This window comes from Mastomys coucha, unplaced genomic scaffold (genome assembly GCF_008632895.1).
Source record: "Mastomys coucha isolate ucsf_1 unplaced genomic scaffold, UCSF_Mcou_1 pScaffold18, whole genome shotgun sequence".
Lineage (NCBI taxonomy): Eukaryota > Metazoa > Chordata > Mammalia > Rodentia > Muridae > Mastomys > Mastomys coucha.
In genome coordinates this window covers 95,755,088-95,774,401 of record NW_022196900.1, presented here as the reverse complement: position 1 = coordinate 95,774,401, position 19,314 = coordinate 95,755,088, and the positions used below count along the sequence as shown (strand labels likewise).

At 50.9% G+C, this 19,314-nt stretch overlaps 1 protein-coding gene across 4 annotated transcripts in view; it reads right to left on the bottom strand.

Annotated features, from left to right (window-relative positions):
* Positions 1 to 19,314, bottom strand: part of Capzb (capping actin protein of muscle Z-line subunit beta) — a 103,358-nt gene that overhangs the window by 17,539 nt on the left and 66,505 nt on the right. For all 4 annotated transcript variants that reach the window (XM_031379243.1, XM_031379244.1, XM_031379241.1 and 1 more), the window contains exons 3-4: positions 17,460 to 17,581; positions 12,363 to 12,476 (exon numbers count right to left, since the gene is read on the bottom strand). In XM_031379243.1, coding sequence (XP_031235103.1) covers positions 12,363 to 12,476; positions 17,460 to 17,581 — 236 coding nt within the window. The remainder of the gene's footprint in view (positions 1 to 12,362; positions 12,477 to 17,459; positions 17,582 to 19,314) is intronic.

Below are 19,314 nucleotides of genomic sequence, written 5' to 3'. Positions count from 1 at the left end.
TTTCGGACACTGGGTGGGTACAGCTGAAAGCTCTGCCTTTAGGACCACCTAGAACAGGAATGTCACACTCCTCACCCCGTCTCGCCACAGAACTCAAGATGGCTCCCATGGACTCCAAGAGTTTTCCGGTCTTTCAATCCTGTAGTGTATCCCTCCTGTCACCACGATACACCTGTCTCCCTACCCAACACCCTGCAGCTCACCAGGGTCCTTCCTATGGTGGGGAACAGAAAGCTAATACCTGGGCCTCATGTTACCCAGACCACTGGGGTGAACAGTGCTCGGCACAGCAGTGCACAGCAAGGCCCGTGCTGAGCCTGCAGCAAGGCCCGTGCTGAGCCTGCAGCAAGGCACGTGCTGAGCCTGCAGCCACCCCAATGACACCTGCGGCCTGCAACTTGCCTCCCACCCTGCACATGGATTCAGATTCTGCTGTCACCCACAGCCCCTGAGCCACCCTCCCACAGAGATCTCTGTGACTCAGTATATAAGAGGTGAGGCAAGAGAGTAAATATGCCTTCTAGACAGATACAGTGAGGCCTGGGTAAAGGCCCTGCAGAGGAAACCAAGGTCAACATGGAGGGGCTAGACTCTGGCACCTCTGTCAAGATAAGGACACACCAAGACAAAGGAAGGTCTCAAGTCCTCTGAGAGATCCAATGACTAAGGGAGCCTGGCTGCAAAGGTCTAGTAAGCCGTCAGAATGGTCTAACTGGGGGATGCGCTGCATCTAGTGCCAGGCCCGCAGTGGCAGCCGCCCCTCTATTCTGATGCTTTCCCCTCTCCTTCTTCACCCTTCTGTGGCAGACAGGGCCTTCTGAGACCTCACTAACTAGTACCACAAGACTGTCAGCCAGGCAGTGGTGACGCACGCCTTTAATCCCAGCGCTTGGGAGGCAGAGGCAGGTGGATTTGTGAGTTCAAGGCCAGCCTGGTCTACAGAGTGAGTTTCAGGACAGCCAGGGCTGCACAGAGGAACCTGTCTTGAAAAAACAAAAAAGACTGTCACAGACGGCTGCTGGGACATTTTTACTATAGTCACAATGTAGACATGGCAGGGACAAGGTCACATAAGACAAGGCTCTCCTGCTCAATGACAGAATTTGTGGTGGGGAGAAAACCCCACAGAACAGAGCCATCTTAGAAGGAATGGAGGTTCTAGCTCCCAGACAGTAACTTCTGCATGTCCCTCCCCAGACTACAAGTGCCAAGTCCTCAGTTACCAAGGCTGGTTGGCTTCCCGGACCTCTTCCCATCCTCCAGATGTGAGAAGGGTACCTGCTTCCCACAGGTGAGGGCGACTTAATTTCAGCTCAGGAATGAGAAGAGCCTCCAGTGTGCCCAGAAAGGTTCTGAAGCCGGCTGCCTCCTATCTGTGTGACCAACATTCCTTTTGCACCCACTGGCTATAAACTCCTGATTTGCCTATCTCCTGCCAAGGAGAACCCAGGAGCTGCCCCCACAGATCAGAGTGAAGCCCAGAGAACTGCAAAAATCCATAACTCCAGGGCTGGGCAATAGATGCTGTTCTGACTGGTTATACCAGCTCAGTTTAAGGGTGTATGTGAGCAGTATGCCCAGGGACAGGAGAAGGTGACAGATCATGAGTCCTGCCTCAGTGCCTATTAGCAGCATCAAACTATTCTCCTTTCCCTACCTGCTCTGAAAGGCCCAGGAGGCCTTTCTTCAGAAACATGAAGTGCTGTTTGATGTGAACAAAATCCCACCTCCACGGCCCTGGGAGCTAGTCTTGGGTACTCACAAAATAGAGAAATTAACCTTGGCTTTGGATGGCTGAGTTCAGATATGATACAGAACCCAGTCACTCTTATTTGTGCGTGAACAGCTGTTTTCGCCAGTTTATAGAACATGTCCCAGTCTGCCCACAGACAAGGGGCAGGTATTCTGTGGAAATTCCTTCCAGTACACACAGGTGCAACAATCCCCTGAGCAAGCATACCGATCGGCTTAGGCATGTGTGACTTTAATGCCAGCCATGCTCACACGTACACATCTGGGCCTCGGCTGTCCTTTATGGCCTCTCTTTACAGCCTTCTGTTTTTTTACTTGAAGGGAAATGGTGAAGGCCTCTCTGGGAACAGTCGTGTGACGGGGGTGGGGTGGGGGGGGCTTGGGGATCTGATGGGGCATCTACACTCAAAGCTGCAGTCACTGCCCCTGCTTGGACACTTCTCACAGAAACACTGCTGGCTCCGTGGAGTCCAGCCCTTGAGCAAGGTGACAATCGGGGCCCTGGGACTATCTCAATTAACCAAAGCTGCTTTTTTGCGGGGGTGGGAGCGGGGGACAGGGACTCGTTTTAGGCTAGAGGCTTTGAATACATGACTTCAGAGTTAGAAAAACTGAAGGGGCTGGGGAGGAGGCTCGGTGGCCCGAGTGCTTGCTATGTAAGCATGAGCATGTGAGCTAGGGTTCCCATGACCCACATAAAAACTGGCCATGGCAGTATGGGCTTGCTGGCACAGCCAGGCTAGCTAAGCAGTGATGTCAGGTTTAATGAGAGACCTTGTCTCAAAAAAAAAAAAAAGGTGGAGATTAATAGAAGAAAACATTTGATGTCATGTCAACCTCTGGCCTCCACATACGCTTTCCTACACACATACGAGGGAATGCTTTTGTAACTTTTTTTTTTTTTTTTGGTTATTCAAGACAGGGTTTTTCTGTATAGCCCCAGCTGTCCTGGAACTTACTCTGTAGGCCAGGCTGGCCTCAAACTCAGAAATTTGCCTGCCTTTGCCTCCCAGGTCCTAGGATTAAAGGCATGCACCACCACTGCCTGGCGAGGGAATGCTTTCATACACACATATGAGAGGACATATGTACATGTGTGAACTCATACACATACAACCACAAGCAAACCAAAACTGTATGTGCACAAGTCTCAGGCTGGGAAGCAGGCAGCTGGGGCAGTTGTCTGGAATAGTTGGTTTAAGGCTTATAGTCTGTGTCCACACCAAATTGACTGGCCTCGTGGAACATCCTACCTGTAGGCAGAAGTAACATATAACCTTCAGGCTGTAATTAAATGTACACATGAAAACCACCAGGAAATCAGAGCAGGCAAGGAACCTGCTGGTGGCTCAGAAGCCAGGGAACTACACTTAAGACCCTTACAAGGAACTGGGCAAGGAAAGCTCCTGCCTCAAGGAGCATATGGGGCGCTATCCTTGATCACCTGCTCCAAGCAACTGACTGACTGTGCCTGCCTGCCTGCCTGCCTGCCTGCCTGCCTGCCTGCCTGCTGCCTGCCTGCCTGCCTGCCTGCTCAGAGGCAGCTCAGCCAGGGGAGGGAGGCACTCTGGAGAGACAAAGCCTTGACAGTGGGGGGAGCTAGGCCTGGCTTCCAGAGATGTTTTATTCCAGCATGTAGAACCGCAGAAACCCGAGCGTGACTGAGTGCCATATGGCTACAGGAACCCAGAATTTGGGCGGAATCAAAGTCCCTGATGCCGGCTCTGCGGGATCGTGTTCATAAATGGACTGCCTTTCCACATACTCCTGTTTTCCATTTGATTTTTTTTTTTTTAAAGTAGATGAAACTCAGACAATGCACACACACCAAAGCAACCAATTCCCAGACTGTAGTCTCACAATACCAGACGATGGGAACTGGAGTGAGCTCTTCAATATGAGTCTCCTGGGGGTGTAACATTAAGTCTTACAGGGACTCTGGGAGCCGCAGCAGATACCCATCTGAGAGTAGGGGGATGGAGGGGTGGGGGAAGGTGGGTCAGAGATCCCCAGGAGAGCTGATGCCTAGGCAGGGAGATCAGAAAGCTCAATCCACTCTTAGAGGGTGGAGAGGATCCCCACTGCCCATCTTCCTATTCAGTTACAACAACCCAACTGCAGTGGGCCTGGGTCCTTGCTGTTCCCACCCTTCACACGGCTGAGACAGTGCTAGGCTGTGCCCCCAGGAGGTGAAGTGACAGGGAGAGGGCCACTGTTACATGCTGGTCTTACCAGCTCTAAATTTTTCTTGCATGTTCTCCATTGCCTCATGTTGACTTGGTTCCCTCTTCTTCCTCAGCCTGTTGTGGGGGCTCTGAACATAAGACCAGGTCCTGGGCAGTCCTGGTACTGGAAAGCAGAGGGCCCTAAATTATAAACCTCACTTGGCCAGACAGGGAAGAGCTGGAGCTTGGGACCAACCAGTGAGTCTTTCCTTGCTGGGCCTCTGCTCCAGTCTCCATGTAAGAACCATAGTACCTTTCAGAACCCTACTTTCAGTGCCTCTCCCTGCAGTCTGTCTAGAACTGCCCTTAAATCAGGCCCACGCCTTCTCCACTGCTCAGAGCACAATCATGGGCCACGCTGCCTGCTTCACAGCTATGCAATGCCATGGCTCAAGGATGTGCTAGGAGGAGCCACAGGGCCCAGTACAAAGCTGTACTCACAGCCAAGACAGCAGAATGGAAAGAGGGAGAAAGCTGGGGACGCAGGTGTCCAGAGCTTACCTGTGTCCTTACCACAGTGTGTCCTCAGCCTCCCATAAAACTACTTTTATTGCTACTTCATAACTAATTTCATTATTGTTCATGAATTGTTTGGAGATAGAGATTTGCCAAGGGGGCCACAACCCACAGGTTGAGAACCGCTGCTTTAACAGCTATTGAGACTTCAGGAACTTATAAGGGATGTGCAGCTTCTGCACAAGCCACTCCTACAGTTTATGCCTCATTAGGTGATAGCAGGCTGGTCCCAGAGTTGAAAGCTCACACCAGCCAAGGCTAGTCTTACCAGCAGGCTTTCTAGAGGACCACAGCCTCGGGCGTGTTTGACCAGCTCTCCTTCAATGCAAGGCAGAGCTGATGATCAGCCCGCCTGTGTTGGTTAGCCACCTTGTATGGCACAGTCCCTGCTCTTTACCCCCTCAGTATCTGCTGCAACTCATCCTTAGTACTTACAAGATGGTACAGGAATCTGTCCATTTGTCTGTCTATAGTTCTGGTTCTGTTTCTTCAGGCTACTGGATGGGAGCCGTGTGAGGAAAGGCTGGGTCTGGCTATAACTTGGCTGAATCTACAAAGCCTGGCCCAGTCCATGGGATGTTCTCTATAAATGATGCTGAATAGCCTCTTCAGCTACCATGATAGGAACCATCAGTGCCTGCCTGTGTCCTCGTTGTACCCCAAGGGAAGATTTCACAAGAATCATTAACTCTAGTTCCCAGACATTTATGTGGGTGTTGGTTGAGCACAGCTTGGCCTGTGACACTGATGGCATAGCTGTCATTGCACCAAGGCCACCACTGAAATAGCCCCACACCACTCTCAGAATGTGGGGAGCCGCAGCTGCCACCCTATACATAGATATTGAACACCTGGTCTCCAGCCAGAGCAGAGAGCATTGATAAACAGCCCTTAGTTGGAAAAGCTGAGTGCCTCTAGTTTGTGATGCAAGCTGGCATGATTTTCCTGCAGCCTATTGTGCTTTGCCATGTAGCCGATGCTGATTGGGACCAGGGAAAGTATTTAACCCACAAGGGCTGGGGGCTGGAAAGGACAGAATTAGGAGTAAGTATGTATAGATAGGAGGAGTAAGTATGTAAGGATAGAAGTAATATGTAAGGATAGAAGTAAGATGTATGTAAGAATAGGAGTAAGTAGGAAATAAGAGTAAGTAAGTAAGAAGTAGTAAGATAGAAATAAGTAAGATGTAAGAAGCAAGATTACAAGGTCCCTGATTAAACTGCATGGGGAAGAACTCGTGTTTGCCTCCTTATTTCCGGTGTACGGAAAGGCGGCCGACATCAGAAGGTGTTTACACGGTAACTGCTGCAAGCAGAGTTTTGTCATAGGAAGTCAACTTTATACCCAAGTAACTCTGTGAGGAAGGGTAGCAAGGAGCCAAGGCTCCCCCCAGGATGACCCTCTCCTCAGTGTTCTGACTCACAGAATGACGATTTCACAGGCAGAGCCTGAACCTCAGGATGGGGAGGCCATCCGCGGCTTTGACATGGCTTCCCATCTCTGCAGGGTTTGTTTCCCCAGGAACCTCTATCATTTCCAACTGTCCCAAAGGAGTGGACCCCGAGTGCCTTCATCCAGGAAGGGCTCTACCTTACAACACACAGCACAGGGGCATGTAGTTTCAAGGACACTAAGGTGACAAGCTTTCATATACTAATGTACTGCCCTCCATCCCTGGGCCAGGGTTGCTTAGATGTCAGGTCCTGGGAACAGAACTAGGGAGCCTGGAAAGGCCATCTACCGAGCACCCCAACTACTCCTGCAGAGGCTCATGGGCTTCTGGGACTGCCACAGGAATGTCAACCCTGGTTTACTCTGTAAAGTTCTTCCAGGAAAGCAGGGTTGATTAGAAAAGCTAATTACAGCTTTTGAAGATCTTCTCAGACCCCAGACAAAGCAAGAACACAGGGCTCCTTCCCACCCTGATCCTGGACCCCCAGACTCTGGCCTTCATTAAGTTTTGATTTCAATCAATTGCACACCCCCTAAAATTAACTTATAAGGCCAATAAATTGCAACCGCATGTTTGAAGGTATTATCTGCTCTGAGCTAAGAGCCAGGGATCGCAGAGCACAGGGCAAGATGTCTGGTCCAGATGGGAGTAATCAGCTCTGGAGGCCAGTGCTGCCAGCCCCCCTTCTCAGTTAGAACATCTGGTTTGGGGCAGAACCAGAGGCTAGGCCAGATCCAAACTGAGAGCTGGAGTAGGGCAGGTCCCTGTCTTCTCTGAGAACCTGAGAGATCAAGGTGATGAAGTTAGACTCCTATCAGCCTACTGTGGTTGCTCTGGCTGGCAAGAAGGTCCCGTCCCCAGCATCAAGGAGTCAGTGCCCTGCACCAGAGCACTCACTTCCAAGCTCCTCCCAAGAGAGTTAGGTCTCAGGCCATGCAATGAAGTTCTGACTGTGAGCTAGACAAGATCAGGGACTGAAGGGCTGAGGACGGCTGCTGCTGCCAGACTGCTCTCATGCATTCCCTACGTGGAACTGGCTGGACCATCAAAGAGAGAAAACTTCCTTGGGACTTGGGGGAGAGAGATCCCAGCCAGGGTAAAAGTGACAGAACTGAAGAGGACCTAGAGCAGTTGTTATCTCACGCAAATACACCTGGGATTTTCCATGCAGCTTCACAAATCAACTCTATCTAAAGCGTCCTGCTGTCTGGCACTGTTGTCATGGGCACTCTCCAGGAAGGGGAAAAAACCATTATTGTGATTATTCTACCCAGAATGGCAAAGAAAGGAGGCAGCAAATGAGTGGAGTGAAGATGGGCTGGGTGGAGAGAAGGGAAGACTGGAGAGGTAGAGTGGGGAGGACAGGGAGGAGGGAAAGGGACTTCAAAGGGAGTCAGGCAGTGCCCCAGCTTCGTTCCCTGGGTCCCTACTTGCCCCGTCCACCTTGAGAACTGCCAGCCCTTTATCCCTAATTGGGAAATGCTCACAAGCCTGCATGTGTGCTAAATCCCAATGGGAGAAATAAGCCAGAGGGCTTGCAAGGCAGCCACCCTGGCCCCAGCCGCCACTCCACCCAGACAGACTCCATGTGCGGGTGATTACCTCCAATTCCCTACAAAGTCAAAGGATCAAAGCTGGGCCTGAAGATAGAATCTAGTCTCCCTTGGCGCTCATGGCAGAGAACCCTCAGGGAGGCCCTGAGCACTTCCCATCTCTCAAAGGCTTGGTCTGGGCTGAGGCAGCCTAGCATACTTCCTGCCCACTCCTTCCCTTGTCTTCTAAGGAGAGCGTCTAGGAATAAAGACAAGGTCACAGGCCTGCAGCAGGTGACCATGACCATGCACAGTGTTGATGCTGTCCACATGCTCTCGTGGGCAGCAAGCCCTGGCATCTAGGCCCCTTATTCTGTTTGGAATGTACTGAGACTCCTGTATGAGTTGGTCTAGTGTGGCTTTCCCAGTACTAGGGAGACTTAATACATGAACATGAGGCTCCTGAGGTTCATAGAAGCTCCTGTGTTCCTCACATGCTAGGTAGAAGTTCAGTATTCCCCACAAGGACCCTGCAAGTCCCTCATGTGCTAGGAAGGTGGTCGAAGGCTTGAGTATAGGTCAAGCCTGGCCTCTACTCTATACCTTGCCATGATCCAAGAATTCTTAACTACGGGGACTGTCACAAGTTGAAGATGGGTGTGCTTTTGCACACCCGACCCAGGGCACAGTGGGCCTGGCCTGCTCGGAGGTGCCAGATGTTCAACTGTTCCTTTTCTTTCTGGAAGGGGTGGCTTTGCTTGAAGATACACGTATTTCTGGTGGCCCCGAAGCCAGCCTGCTTCCTGGACTCTCAGGGGACACTTTAGCATTGGGTGGGATGTCTCCTTTCACAGGGACCTGTGTGCTTGGTCTGTCTGCCAACATGAAGGAAAAAGGCAAGTGCAGGCATCTCAGGGGGCTTCACAGCTCCATACATGGGGCAACACCAAGTTTTCCTGTGGCATAGGCCAACGGCAGGAAGGAGCTGCAATGAGGAGAGAGGCACGACCTGCCACTTGCACCCTGGCGACATTGTGGAAACCCTGAGTGCCACACAAATGTCTGTCTCCTAGACACCCCAGACCTCTGTTCCACAGCCCTGGCTCCAGGGCCATTGACACTCACACAAACAACACCCAGAGGCTGAGAATTGATGTGGGTGAACTAAGGTACTTAAAAAATGAGAAAAAGCGGGGCAGTGGTGGCGCTCGCCTTTAATCCCAGTACTTGGGAGGCAGAGGCAGGCAGATTTCTGAGTTCGAGGCCAGCCTGGTCTACAGAGTGAGTTCTAGGACAGCCAGGGCTACACAGAGAAACCCTGTCTCAAAAAACCAAAAAAAAAAAAAAAAAAAAAAAAAAAAAAAAAGAGAAAAAGATTATTTTTTTCTTAATATTTGCCCCAGGAATGAGGTGGATCAGTTCACATAAGTCCTCCCATATGTTCTTGGGAAATTCCTTAGCCTCTGATGACAATGGATGGTAGGACCCATGTGACAATCCCCAAACTTTCCCTCCACTGAGCTTTGACCCTGGTCAGGTGGGGAGAAGCTGCTCTTACTGTACCCAACCAGGCAGGGGGACCTCACTGTTCTCTAAGAGCATCTGTACTTGCTCCCTCTTGGCTCAGCAGCAGAGTTAGAGCTTTGGGCACCAACTTGGAGCAGGAAGAGTCTGTCCTGTTACCCTCCTTAGAACCCTGACAGGAGAGATGTCCGCCATAATGGCCAACCAAGCCCCTCAGTGGTGTCCTTGCTGTAAGCCAGGAGACAAGAAGAGACAAAGGGGAGCAGAGGGTTGAGCAGCGTGGCCTGGATCTAGACCTGGCCCTCAATGGCCGCCCAAGGCAATGTGTCAGAACCGCTTCACCGAGGGAGAGATACCCAGATGTTTATGCCTTTCACTACTCAGAACCACCCTTGCCACCAAATTTAAACAGCCTCAAAGGTCTCGATGAGGCTGTGTGGTCCCCATGGACTCTGCAGGATCACGTGAGGCAGCTTAGCTCCCCACCTGTGGAGACCCAACGTGCACTTCAGAGGCACTGCCACTCCCACCGGACACTTGGGGAGGGCTATCTTTCCAGAAAGTTCTAAGGTGTCTGTGGAAAACTTTCAAAGCTATGAAAGGCTATGAAATATGACAGGCTTTGAAATTTGCTTCTGGGGCTGGAGAGATGGCTCAGCCATTAAAGGCTAGGCTCACAGTCAAATCTGCTTCTGATTTCAGAGACAAGGTGTGTACATATCCAGCTCTGGTCCCAGAGCTCCTCTGCCTACCTAGACTTTGGACATCAGTCTTCAGTTCAGAGTTGCCTCCTGGAAAGGCAGTGAGCGTGTCACTAGTTTCCTGTCCCCTACCTGCTCACTGGCTGACTTAAATGTCTGCTGCTGGTTCTTCTCCCCACACCCGCTGCCTGCGTACAAGCATACATACAAAGGAAGGACTCTCGAGTTGGGGGAGAATGTGTCCTGATTAGCTTTTGTCAACTTGACACAGCCCAGTCACCTTAGAAGAAGAAACCACAGCTGAGGAGCTGCCTCCATCAGTCTGGCCTGTGGGCAAGTCTGTGGAAGTGGTAGGAGGACCCAGGCCATTGGGGGCAGTGCCACCCTTCAGAAGATGTCCTGGCTTACAAAAATAGAGCCAGCAAGCAGCGATCCTCCATGGTCTCTGCCTCTTCCCTCAATGATTAACTACAACCCATAAGACAAATAAACCCATCCCCCCCGAAGATGGCTTTAGTCAGTGTTCTATCACAGCAACAGAAAATAAAGAATGGGATGATATTGTCCCCTAGTTTGGCCATGTTCTGGCTAGTGAACTTGGCTAAGCTTCTTTGTACTTCTGACTCTGTCAATTCATTTCTGTAGGCAGCCACATTCACGGTCACCGATTACTGACTTATTACCACTGTCTGAGTCTCAATATCACTGTAACATGAAACTTGACTCTGCCTGGACACCCGGGTTGAAGAAGTCACTTACTTGAAGTTGTTTTTAAAGGCAAGGTGAAATCAGAGAATGAAACTACAGATGAAGGCAGAGCAGGCTTCTAGCACCACTGGGAGGAGTGATCCCCAAGGGGCAAACAGGAGATGTGAGACCCCTTAGACACAAAACCTCATCTTAACTGTGAGAGTAATAGTTGTGTAAATGTCAAGCAAAAGGAGATTTGAGTCCCAGCTCTCTCCATCTCTGCATCTTCCGCAAGGGGATCTTGCAAGTTTTCACTAGAAGGCATTGTATGTAAAGCCTCACATTGAGGACATTGAGACAAAGATGCTACAAAGACAAGTGTGTTCGCGCGCGCGCGCGCGCGCGTGTGTATGTACATGCATGCACGCACGCACGCGCAGCACTGAAATGTCTAGGGCCACATGCTGGTGACTTCCTGGTGACTGAGGAGCCTCTTCCTCCCAGAGTGTCACAGCAAACTGATGCAGATGCAGAAGAGATGCAGAGTCAAACCTGACCCATCTCAGGGCTAAGAGGTGAGTTTTACATCTTGTAAGGTCACATACAAAAAAGGCAAAACCAAGCTCAGCATTCTGCACCCTGCAAGCCTAATATGGTCACTGCCTGGCACTTCCTGGGAGTGCCAACCCCTGTCCCAGACAGGGGATTTGTACTGACTTCATACTACTATATATCTAGTACAGAACGCAATTTAAAATGAGATCCTATTGATTAAGCACAGCCTTCTCTGGAGTACGATCTCGAAAGTGGCAGAGCTAAATGGCCTAGCGCTCGTGGGCCAGGGCGGTGTGCACAATGAGTGCACAGAGGAGCTGAAACAGCCACACTGGATTACTTTCACGGAGACGCAAGCATGAGGACCTGAGTTCCCATCTCTGAACACACAGAAAAAGCTGGACATGCTGGTGTGAGCCTGAAACCCTGACACTTGGGTGGGTATGGGATTAGGAGGATTCCTGGAGCTTGCTAGCTAGTGAGGCCTGCCGAACAGGTGAGCCTGCTTCAGCAAGATGCAGAGCAACAGCAGAGGATGCTCAGCACTGACCTCTGACCTCCACATGCATATGCATCCACATTCACATGTGCATGCACACACGAACACACACTCATGCCTCCATCACACACATGCAAAGGAAGGAGGGAAGGGTAAAAAGACTGCATGAGACCTCAGTACACTCTGCTGTGGCCACTGGACAGTCAGCATGGGCCCTGAGCTCCAGTCTAAACACAGCTGTAACACCTAAGAGCTGTGGTGTATTCTCACACACCTATCACAAATTCAGTCAGCTGGAGCCTCACAGAGAGACTGTGCTTTATTTATTTATTTATTAAAGATTTATTTTATGTATGTGAGTACACCACCACTCTCTTCAAACACACCAGAAGAGGGCATCAGATACCATTACAGATGGTTGTGAGCCACCATGTGGTTGCTAGGAATTGAACTCAGGACCTCTGCAAGAATGGTTCTTAACCACTGAACCATCTCCCCAGCCCCAAGACTGTACTTTAACCGTGCATTTGTGATTGATCAGCTCTGCTTCAGTCTCAGTTGTGCCTCTGCCCTGGACAAACTCCTTATTCTTTAATGTGTGAGTGCTCCATGCTGGCTGTGTCACTGTGGCATCCAAAGCACCTTACTGTCACTGAGAGAGTGAAGACATGAGACAGCAGAGTGCAAAGTACCTGCCTGCTTTATACACAGTAGGTGATCTCCCCGCTTACCTGCCACAACTGTGAATGGTAACAGAGTAACATGGTCATGTCTGCATTGGGAGCTCCGACTTTTAGCGAGCTAGGTGACCGGGCAGCAGAGCCAAGGGAGAGTGCTCAGCCCAGGCATACTCTCATACAAGGTTCTCCCCAGCAAAGCCCAGCCCCTAAGGCTAATGTGCAGAGGGTCACTCACAGGTCTCGGTATTGGTCGAAGGCATTGTTGGCCTCTACCTCCAGCTTTCTGAGCCGAGCAGATGGCATGGCCCCATCTTCCAAAGGAGGATCATACTTGTTACTCCACGGTGACCTGGAAGGAGGGAGGGAGGAGACAGTTCTATGAATCATCCCAGAGGCACTTAGCCCCAGCTCAAGCTGCCTGAAGTTCAGGGACCAAGTCACCAGGAGGCTTTCTGGAGAGTCTTCAGAAGCCGGCAGACTGACTAATGCAGTAAACACCTTAGCTCCTGCAGAAAACAAGGCCGCCACTTACTACTGTATACTGTTCCCACGAATCAACAGAAAAAATGGCAGGAGCCTTGGCTGCAAACACTAGTGTTTCCCTGATTGCTCCATGCTCAGCAAAGCGGTCAGCTGTGCCCCTCACCTCCCTGACTTGCTAGAGGCTTCTCAGGCCTCAGACAATATGTAATAAGAAGATGGCTATAAGGTACAGAAGCAGGCAGTAAGCCTGGACACTCGGGAAATGGAGTGCCTGGCTCCTTAGGGAACACAGCTGCTTCCTAATTCACAGGGCTAAGCACACATGAAGCCTGGAAAGTAAAGAGAACCAGCCCAAAGATGTGCAGCATTTTAAAAGCACTTTTCGCCACAGCAGGAGAACTTTCAGTCACTGAGGGGAACGGGAGGTGTTTGAGAAGGTTCCCTTGTTAGTTCCCAAGGGTGAAAGTCTCAGAAAGAACGAACAAGGTTAGGTGAGGCTGGAAAGATCACTCAGCCATTGAGAGCACTGCTGCTCTTCCAGAGGACCCAAGATTGATTCCAGCACCCACACGGCAGCTCACAACCTGTAACTCCAGTTCCATAGACCCACCATCCTCTTCTGGTCTCCAGAAGCACCAGGCATGCACCCGGCACACAGGCAAAACATCCACATACATACAAGTGAGAGAGTCTTCGGAGGGGGAGGAGATGTGATCAGCTAAAGAGAAGCCCTTACACCATGAAGATGAGCACACTCTTGAGTTGGCCCTTGGGTTGCTTCCATAGGGACTATACTGCCTTCCTTTTCCCCAGGGGTCATTAAGCTTTACACCTTTTCAATCTGGGATTAACATTAAGAGAGGAAAATATGCTCGCTGTCCCTTGGCCCCCAACCTTGTCCACACAGATATCTCTTTCTGGTACCCAGTGTAGCCGTGAGCGACATGAAAGGCAGAAGCTAGATGTTGGGGGTGGCTATAGAGGTACGGTGTTCTCAGGGACGGTCTAGACCGTGTAGAGGGGGCCAAGCTGCTGTGTGTAGTTCCTTGAGGGCTCCAGGCTGCAAATGCATCTACCCACAGAAATGCACCTACCCACAAAGAGCAGGGCCTTTTAAAAAATAAGTAATTTATTTTATGTATATGAAGTATATTTTATTTTATGTAGTAGTATATGAAGACACTATCACTCTCTTCAGACACACCAGAAGAGAGCATCAGATCTCATTACACATGGTTGTGAGCCACTATGTGGTTGCTGGGAATTGAACTCAGGACCTGGAAGAACAGTCAGTGCTCTTACCCGCTGAGCCACCTCTCCAGCCTGAGCGGGGCCTTTAGAAACCATTTACCATGTTCAGGTACCTAGACTCAATTCCCAAAACAAAACAAGAAACCCCCTTTCCAAGTTCAAGCCCGCCCACCCCACTCCCAACAGAGTTGGGGGAATAACACCCCAAGACCAGCACTAGCTTGAGTCTTTGACAGAGAGGGCCTGTAGGATGTCTGCCTTCATGGGACTCTGACCGACTCTGCAGGGTCCTACAGAGAGGGAGTGAAAACAGAGCTGGGATGGCTGCGTTCCTGGCCATTCTGAGACAGGTGCAGGAGTCAAGTCTGAGTCCAGCCAGGGCTATATATAGCTAGACCCTATCTCCAAAACACAAACGCCGGACGAAGGCAGGAGGAGGCCAAGTGAGGGCGGGAAGGAAGGAGAAACGCATGAGGCCTCTTGCCTCAGATCTCCGAGGCCAGCTGACAGGTGCGGTGGTTATCACGACTCTCCAGTCAGTGAGGTTTGGCTCTTCCACTGTGGGACAGTGGGCAAGAACCCAGAACTGTGACCTGGACGGACCCCACCTCCCCCGACCTTGCTTCCTCTGAGAAGCTCCCGGCATACTTGTAAGCAGGGTGAGTCCCCTTCTCCACGCCATCTCCTTCACATGGCACAGAAGACCCAGCCCGTGACTCTCTTCGAAAGGCAATCTGGAGCCTGCAAGATGACTTGGGCAAAGGAGCTTGCTGCTAAGCCTGATAACCTGAGTTCAACCTCCAGGACCCACACTGTGGAGGAACTGACTCCTTCAGGTTCTAACCTCTGTAAGTGACAGACAGACAGACAGACAGACAGACACACAGACACACACACACACACACACACACACACAGTGGTTAAAAAACAAAGTGACGTGCTAGGACACAGCATCCATCGCCATGCAGACCAGGGCCTGAAGTCTGAGAAGTCTGTAAGTGTGTTACACATTCCTCCTGCCTCACAGACTACAACGGCATTTCAAGCCGTTAGGCCTGGAGCCAGGGTAATTGTAGCTAGGGGAAAAATCATAACATTACCCAGAATATTCTTAGTAGAAGGGGCACTCAGAACACATTTAAAAGCTTAAATGGAGGCCATTTGAGAAAAGACAGATGGATAGGAATGCTTGGATTTCAAGAGTCAGGCCTTTCATTTCCCCAGAAGGCTTCTTGTTGCAGCTAACAGGGTTCAAGCTGCTGGCAGTGGCCTCGCCATAAGGATCTTATTTAAGCAAACGATCAAACACAGGATGGAAATGTGTGGAGAAAATCAGAGGACCTTGAAGTTTCAGATCTAGAAGGGGAGATGGGAGTCAAGCTTTCTCCTTACTGCCTCTTGCTCCACCCCCCCCCGGGGGGGGGCTCCCTTTGCCAGAGCCCTCTGGTGCCTGGGGAGTAGGAGTGGGGCCTGCAGGGGCCCCTGGAAGGGCTGTAGCCCTCGAGGGAGGAGTGCACAAGCTGGACTTCATCCTGTCCTTCCCTGCCCTCCTGCACTGCAGCTTTCTTACCTAGAGCGTTCAGGTTTAAAAACAAACAAAAAGCCAGGCAGTGGTGGCGCACGCCTTTAATCCTAGCACTTGGGAGACAGAGGCAGGCGGATTTCTGAGTTCTGAGTTCGAGGCTAGCCTGGTCTACGGAGTGAGTTCCAGGATAGCCAGGGCTACACAGAGAAACCTTGTCTCGAAAAACCCAAAAAAAAAAAAAAAAAAAAAAAAAAAAAAAAAAAAAAAAAAAAAAAAGCAGAACCAGTGGCCACTGACACTTCTCAACAGTGTCTTTCTCAGAAAGCCCGAAGGGAGCCCACGCCTGTGAGAGCTTTCACTGTGGCCATGTGCTCCCTGGCCTGCATGCTTATCACCTTCAAGAAGTCTCCTCAAGGGTTGCCTCTGTACACGTGCTAGGGACCAGTTCTGTCCTGAACTGGGCCTCAGCCTCACAGTGGGGCCCTGCAGTGCTGCCAGCTCTCAGATCTGCCATGTCACACCTACATGGCACTTCCACACCCACCCAGAAGGCATTTCTCACATTCCAGCTCCAGATTCTTCTTTCCACAGACAGTGACCACACCTCCCAGCTGTCACTCTGCTTTCAAGCTCCACCCATCTGTACTCAGGTCTCTCCACTCATTTCAGTCCCACGCTCAGGCCTGTCACTCCCTAACTAACTTCCATCGGAAGTAGGAGGGGCCATCACCACAACCAGTTTTCTTTCTCTTAGTTTCAAACAAAGGACAAGCTCTGTGCCACCCTCAACATCAAACATCATGATGTGCAAACCTCAGTCTGACCTTCCAGGCCTATTCTACTGGCCTTGCTGTGCTTCTGACCTTTCTTTTGCCTTCATAGCCTTCTGGACACCTGTGAGCTTGCCTCCACCCAGGGCTGGGGACCCAGGAAGCTCCTAACCTGTACAGAATCAACAACTCATTCTAGAGCACAGTTGTGACCAAGCCCCCACTGGCTACCCATCCTGCCTCTCTCTCGCTCTGTTCTCTTTAGCAATATGCTTGCAATGTATATCACTGATGCATGTGCCTAATGTTACTGTTTGTATTCCTCACAAACAGTCCAGGGAAAGAGCTGTGAGCAGTACCCCTACACAGGTAATGCTCAGGATGCTTCTGCACGTTTTGCTGCCTGAACGATCACCACTATTTCTATTCTGTAGACCAGAGATGACAAGGGACTGCCAAAGTCTCCATGTTCCTAGGAGGAACAGTACTGGTTTAGAGCCCACACTGCTCTTCCTGGTCACCATCCCTGTTTCTCTAAAACCAACCCTCTCCAAAGAGAACGCTAGTAGTGTAGTCTCTAAGAAGGCCAAACCCAGTGAGTTCACCCCCAAGGAAAGCCTGGAATGGTCTGGGATTCTCACACTTGGAAGTTTGCAGAAAAATGATTCCAAGTATGTTGGCGCATGTCTTTAATCCCAGCACTCAGGAGACAGAGGCATGAGGACTTCTGGTCTACATAGGGAGTTCCAGGCCAGCAAGGGATATATTTTGAGACCATCTTAAAACAGATAGTCCATTAAAAACACCTAACCCAGGACTATCTCCTTGGACCACAGGTTCTTTTTGCCCCCCCCCCCCCCCCCCCCCCCCCCCCCCCCCCCCCCGGGCACCTAGCCAGCTCTGAACTGGCCGTGTGCATTACAGCACAGCTGCTCATCAGGTACTACATGTATTTTCCTGACCAATGTCAACTTGGCCACATGGTGATGGCAAAGGAAGGAAGAAGAGAAGGAAGGAAGGAAGGAAGGAAGGAAGGAAGGAAGGAAGGAAGGAAAGAAGGAAGGAAGGAAGGAAGGGCGGGCCACCCTATCAGGGCAGCTGGCCCTGAAACAGCGTGGCTCTTCCATTAGACTGTAAGGCACCAAGGCTCTCTCTTTGATGCTCAAGGAAGGCACCTACACACACCTTCCTGTTAGTGGATCAGATGGACAGCTGAGAGGAGAGAGAAGGACAAACAGATGTGTGGGTGGGCTACCCGTGTGCCCCCATGCTGTGAGGTGAGAGCTGCCGTATGGGAGCTCACCTATAGGAGTCCCCGTCTCTGTTGTAGTCACACAAAAGGTAATCCTTGCCCACCACCTTGTCTCTGGCAATTTTCAGGGGCTGGTCAACAGAAGACAGGAGATCTTCACACAGACTGGGGACCTGGCAGAAAGAGAGGACAGGGAGAAATGTCATTAAAGTAACAACTCCAATTCAGGTCCAGGTTAACATCTGGCTTGTAGTGCCCTGCCAAAATTTGGAATCTGTTCCTCTCCACATATGCCCAACACCAACCACGTCTCTCTATAAAGAAACCTGGTCGTGAGTTGTGGAGCGTGACTTCCAACGCAGTCTTCTTTCCAAACCCGGGTGTGGCTTGAATTACCTGAACACCAGGGTGGTCTCTGAGTATGAGGATGTGTGTGCTGGGTATTGGTCTCTGGTGGACAAAAATACCAGCTCAAGCCCTGAGAAGAAGGCAAACACTTCAAATAGACAGGAATGTGAAGAACTCAAAGGGTAACGGGGCTCTGGAGAACTCCCGCAGGAGTGGAGTTTCCAGCTCCCTTCAGGTGTCTGGCCAAGCATTCCCAGGCTGTTCATAGCAGGCTGCATCTGCTATAGAGGTGGAGATCCATACGCTTGCTTTCCACAGCAGAATAGTGAGCTCACCTGTGGCTTTACCTGGTCTGCACAGCGGAAGGTGCCAGGAACACAGCTTTGTGGCCCAGGTGGGCTGGAACAAGTCACAAGGTGCTGTCAATTGCCACCACAGCCTTTGAGGGAGCAAGCCAGGGCTGCCTCCTCCCAACACAGACATCAGTCTCCACTAGAGCATTCAGGGAAGGGAGGCAGTCCTTGCAAAAGTGGGCCTTTCTACACTGTTTCCACGTCCTGACTTTCTCATCTCAGGGCCTGGGTTTACAGGGACCTCTGCTTCGTTTACCAGACAAGGGGCGGCTAACAGAGGGGGCCATGCAGCTCAGGTCCTGTGTCCCTCAAAAGCCAGAATTATGAGGACAACTGGGCTCTGATGCTGCATACTACTGTCTTAGGGTACCTCACAGCCCACTGTACAAAGTGCCTCTTGGCTCCATGGGATGGTCCAACTCTTATACATACATCGCCCCCCAAGGAGAAGCACATACCTCCGGCCAAAGCACAACACGCTTGTTCTCAGAACCTGGTCCACGTGCACCTATGCACTCACCCAACCAACAGGCAAGGTTATTTTCAAGGTTAGTTTTGGCAACATCTCTCTCTGTTACCTCTAAGCGCTTGTTGGGATGTTGAACCAGGTATCACAAAGCATGTTCTTTACATAAATGCTCATACCAGGGCATGAAGTAACAGCCTGGGTAGCCGTTACCTTATTTTATAGATTGCAGAGTTGAGACCCAGAGTCATTAAGCTGTTCAACAAGCCAGCAGTGAATATAGAAATCCAATCCAGGGCTAGGTGACTCCCAAACTCCTTCACCCTGTCACTCTGGTCCCTAAGGAAAGTGAGCAGTAATGGTACAAAGTTCCTTCCAGCCCCCACTGCAGCTTAGTTATAGCTAGAGTCCTCCACCTGGGACACCCTAGTTGTGGAAGGAGGGTTCCACAGCTTCCATGAGGCAGCTAGGTCTGAGGCACTGGCTGAATTTTATGGGCCCAGTGAAATGACCCTGGCACTAGAGTGCCACCCTTCACACTGTAGCCTGCCACCAAGGACCCACTCATGTCACTGGGCTGCTGCTGAGGTCTCCTTGCCTCAGGAGTCCTGTCTTGAGCCTCCTAGCCCTCTTTGTCTGGACTCAGTCCACTGTTGGGGTAGCAATGTCAGCCCTCTTTGTACCTCAATGCACCTTGCTGCTTCAGATGGCGGGCTGAGGGATGCTTGGGAAGACAGGC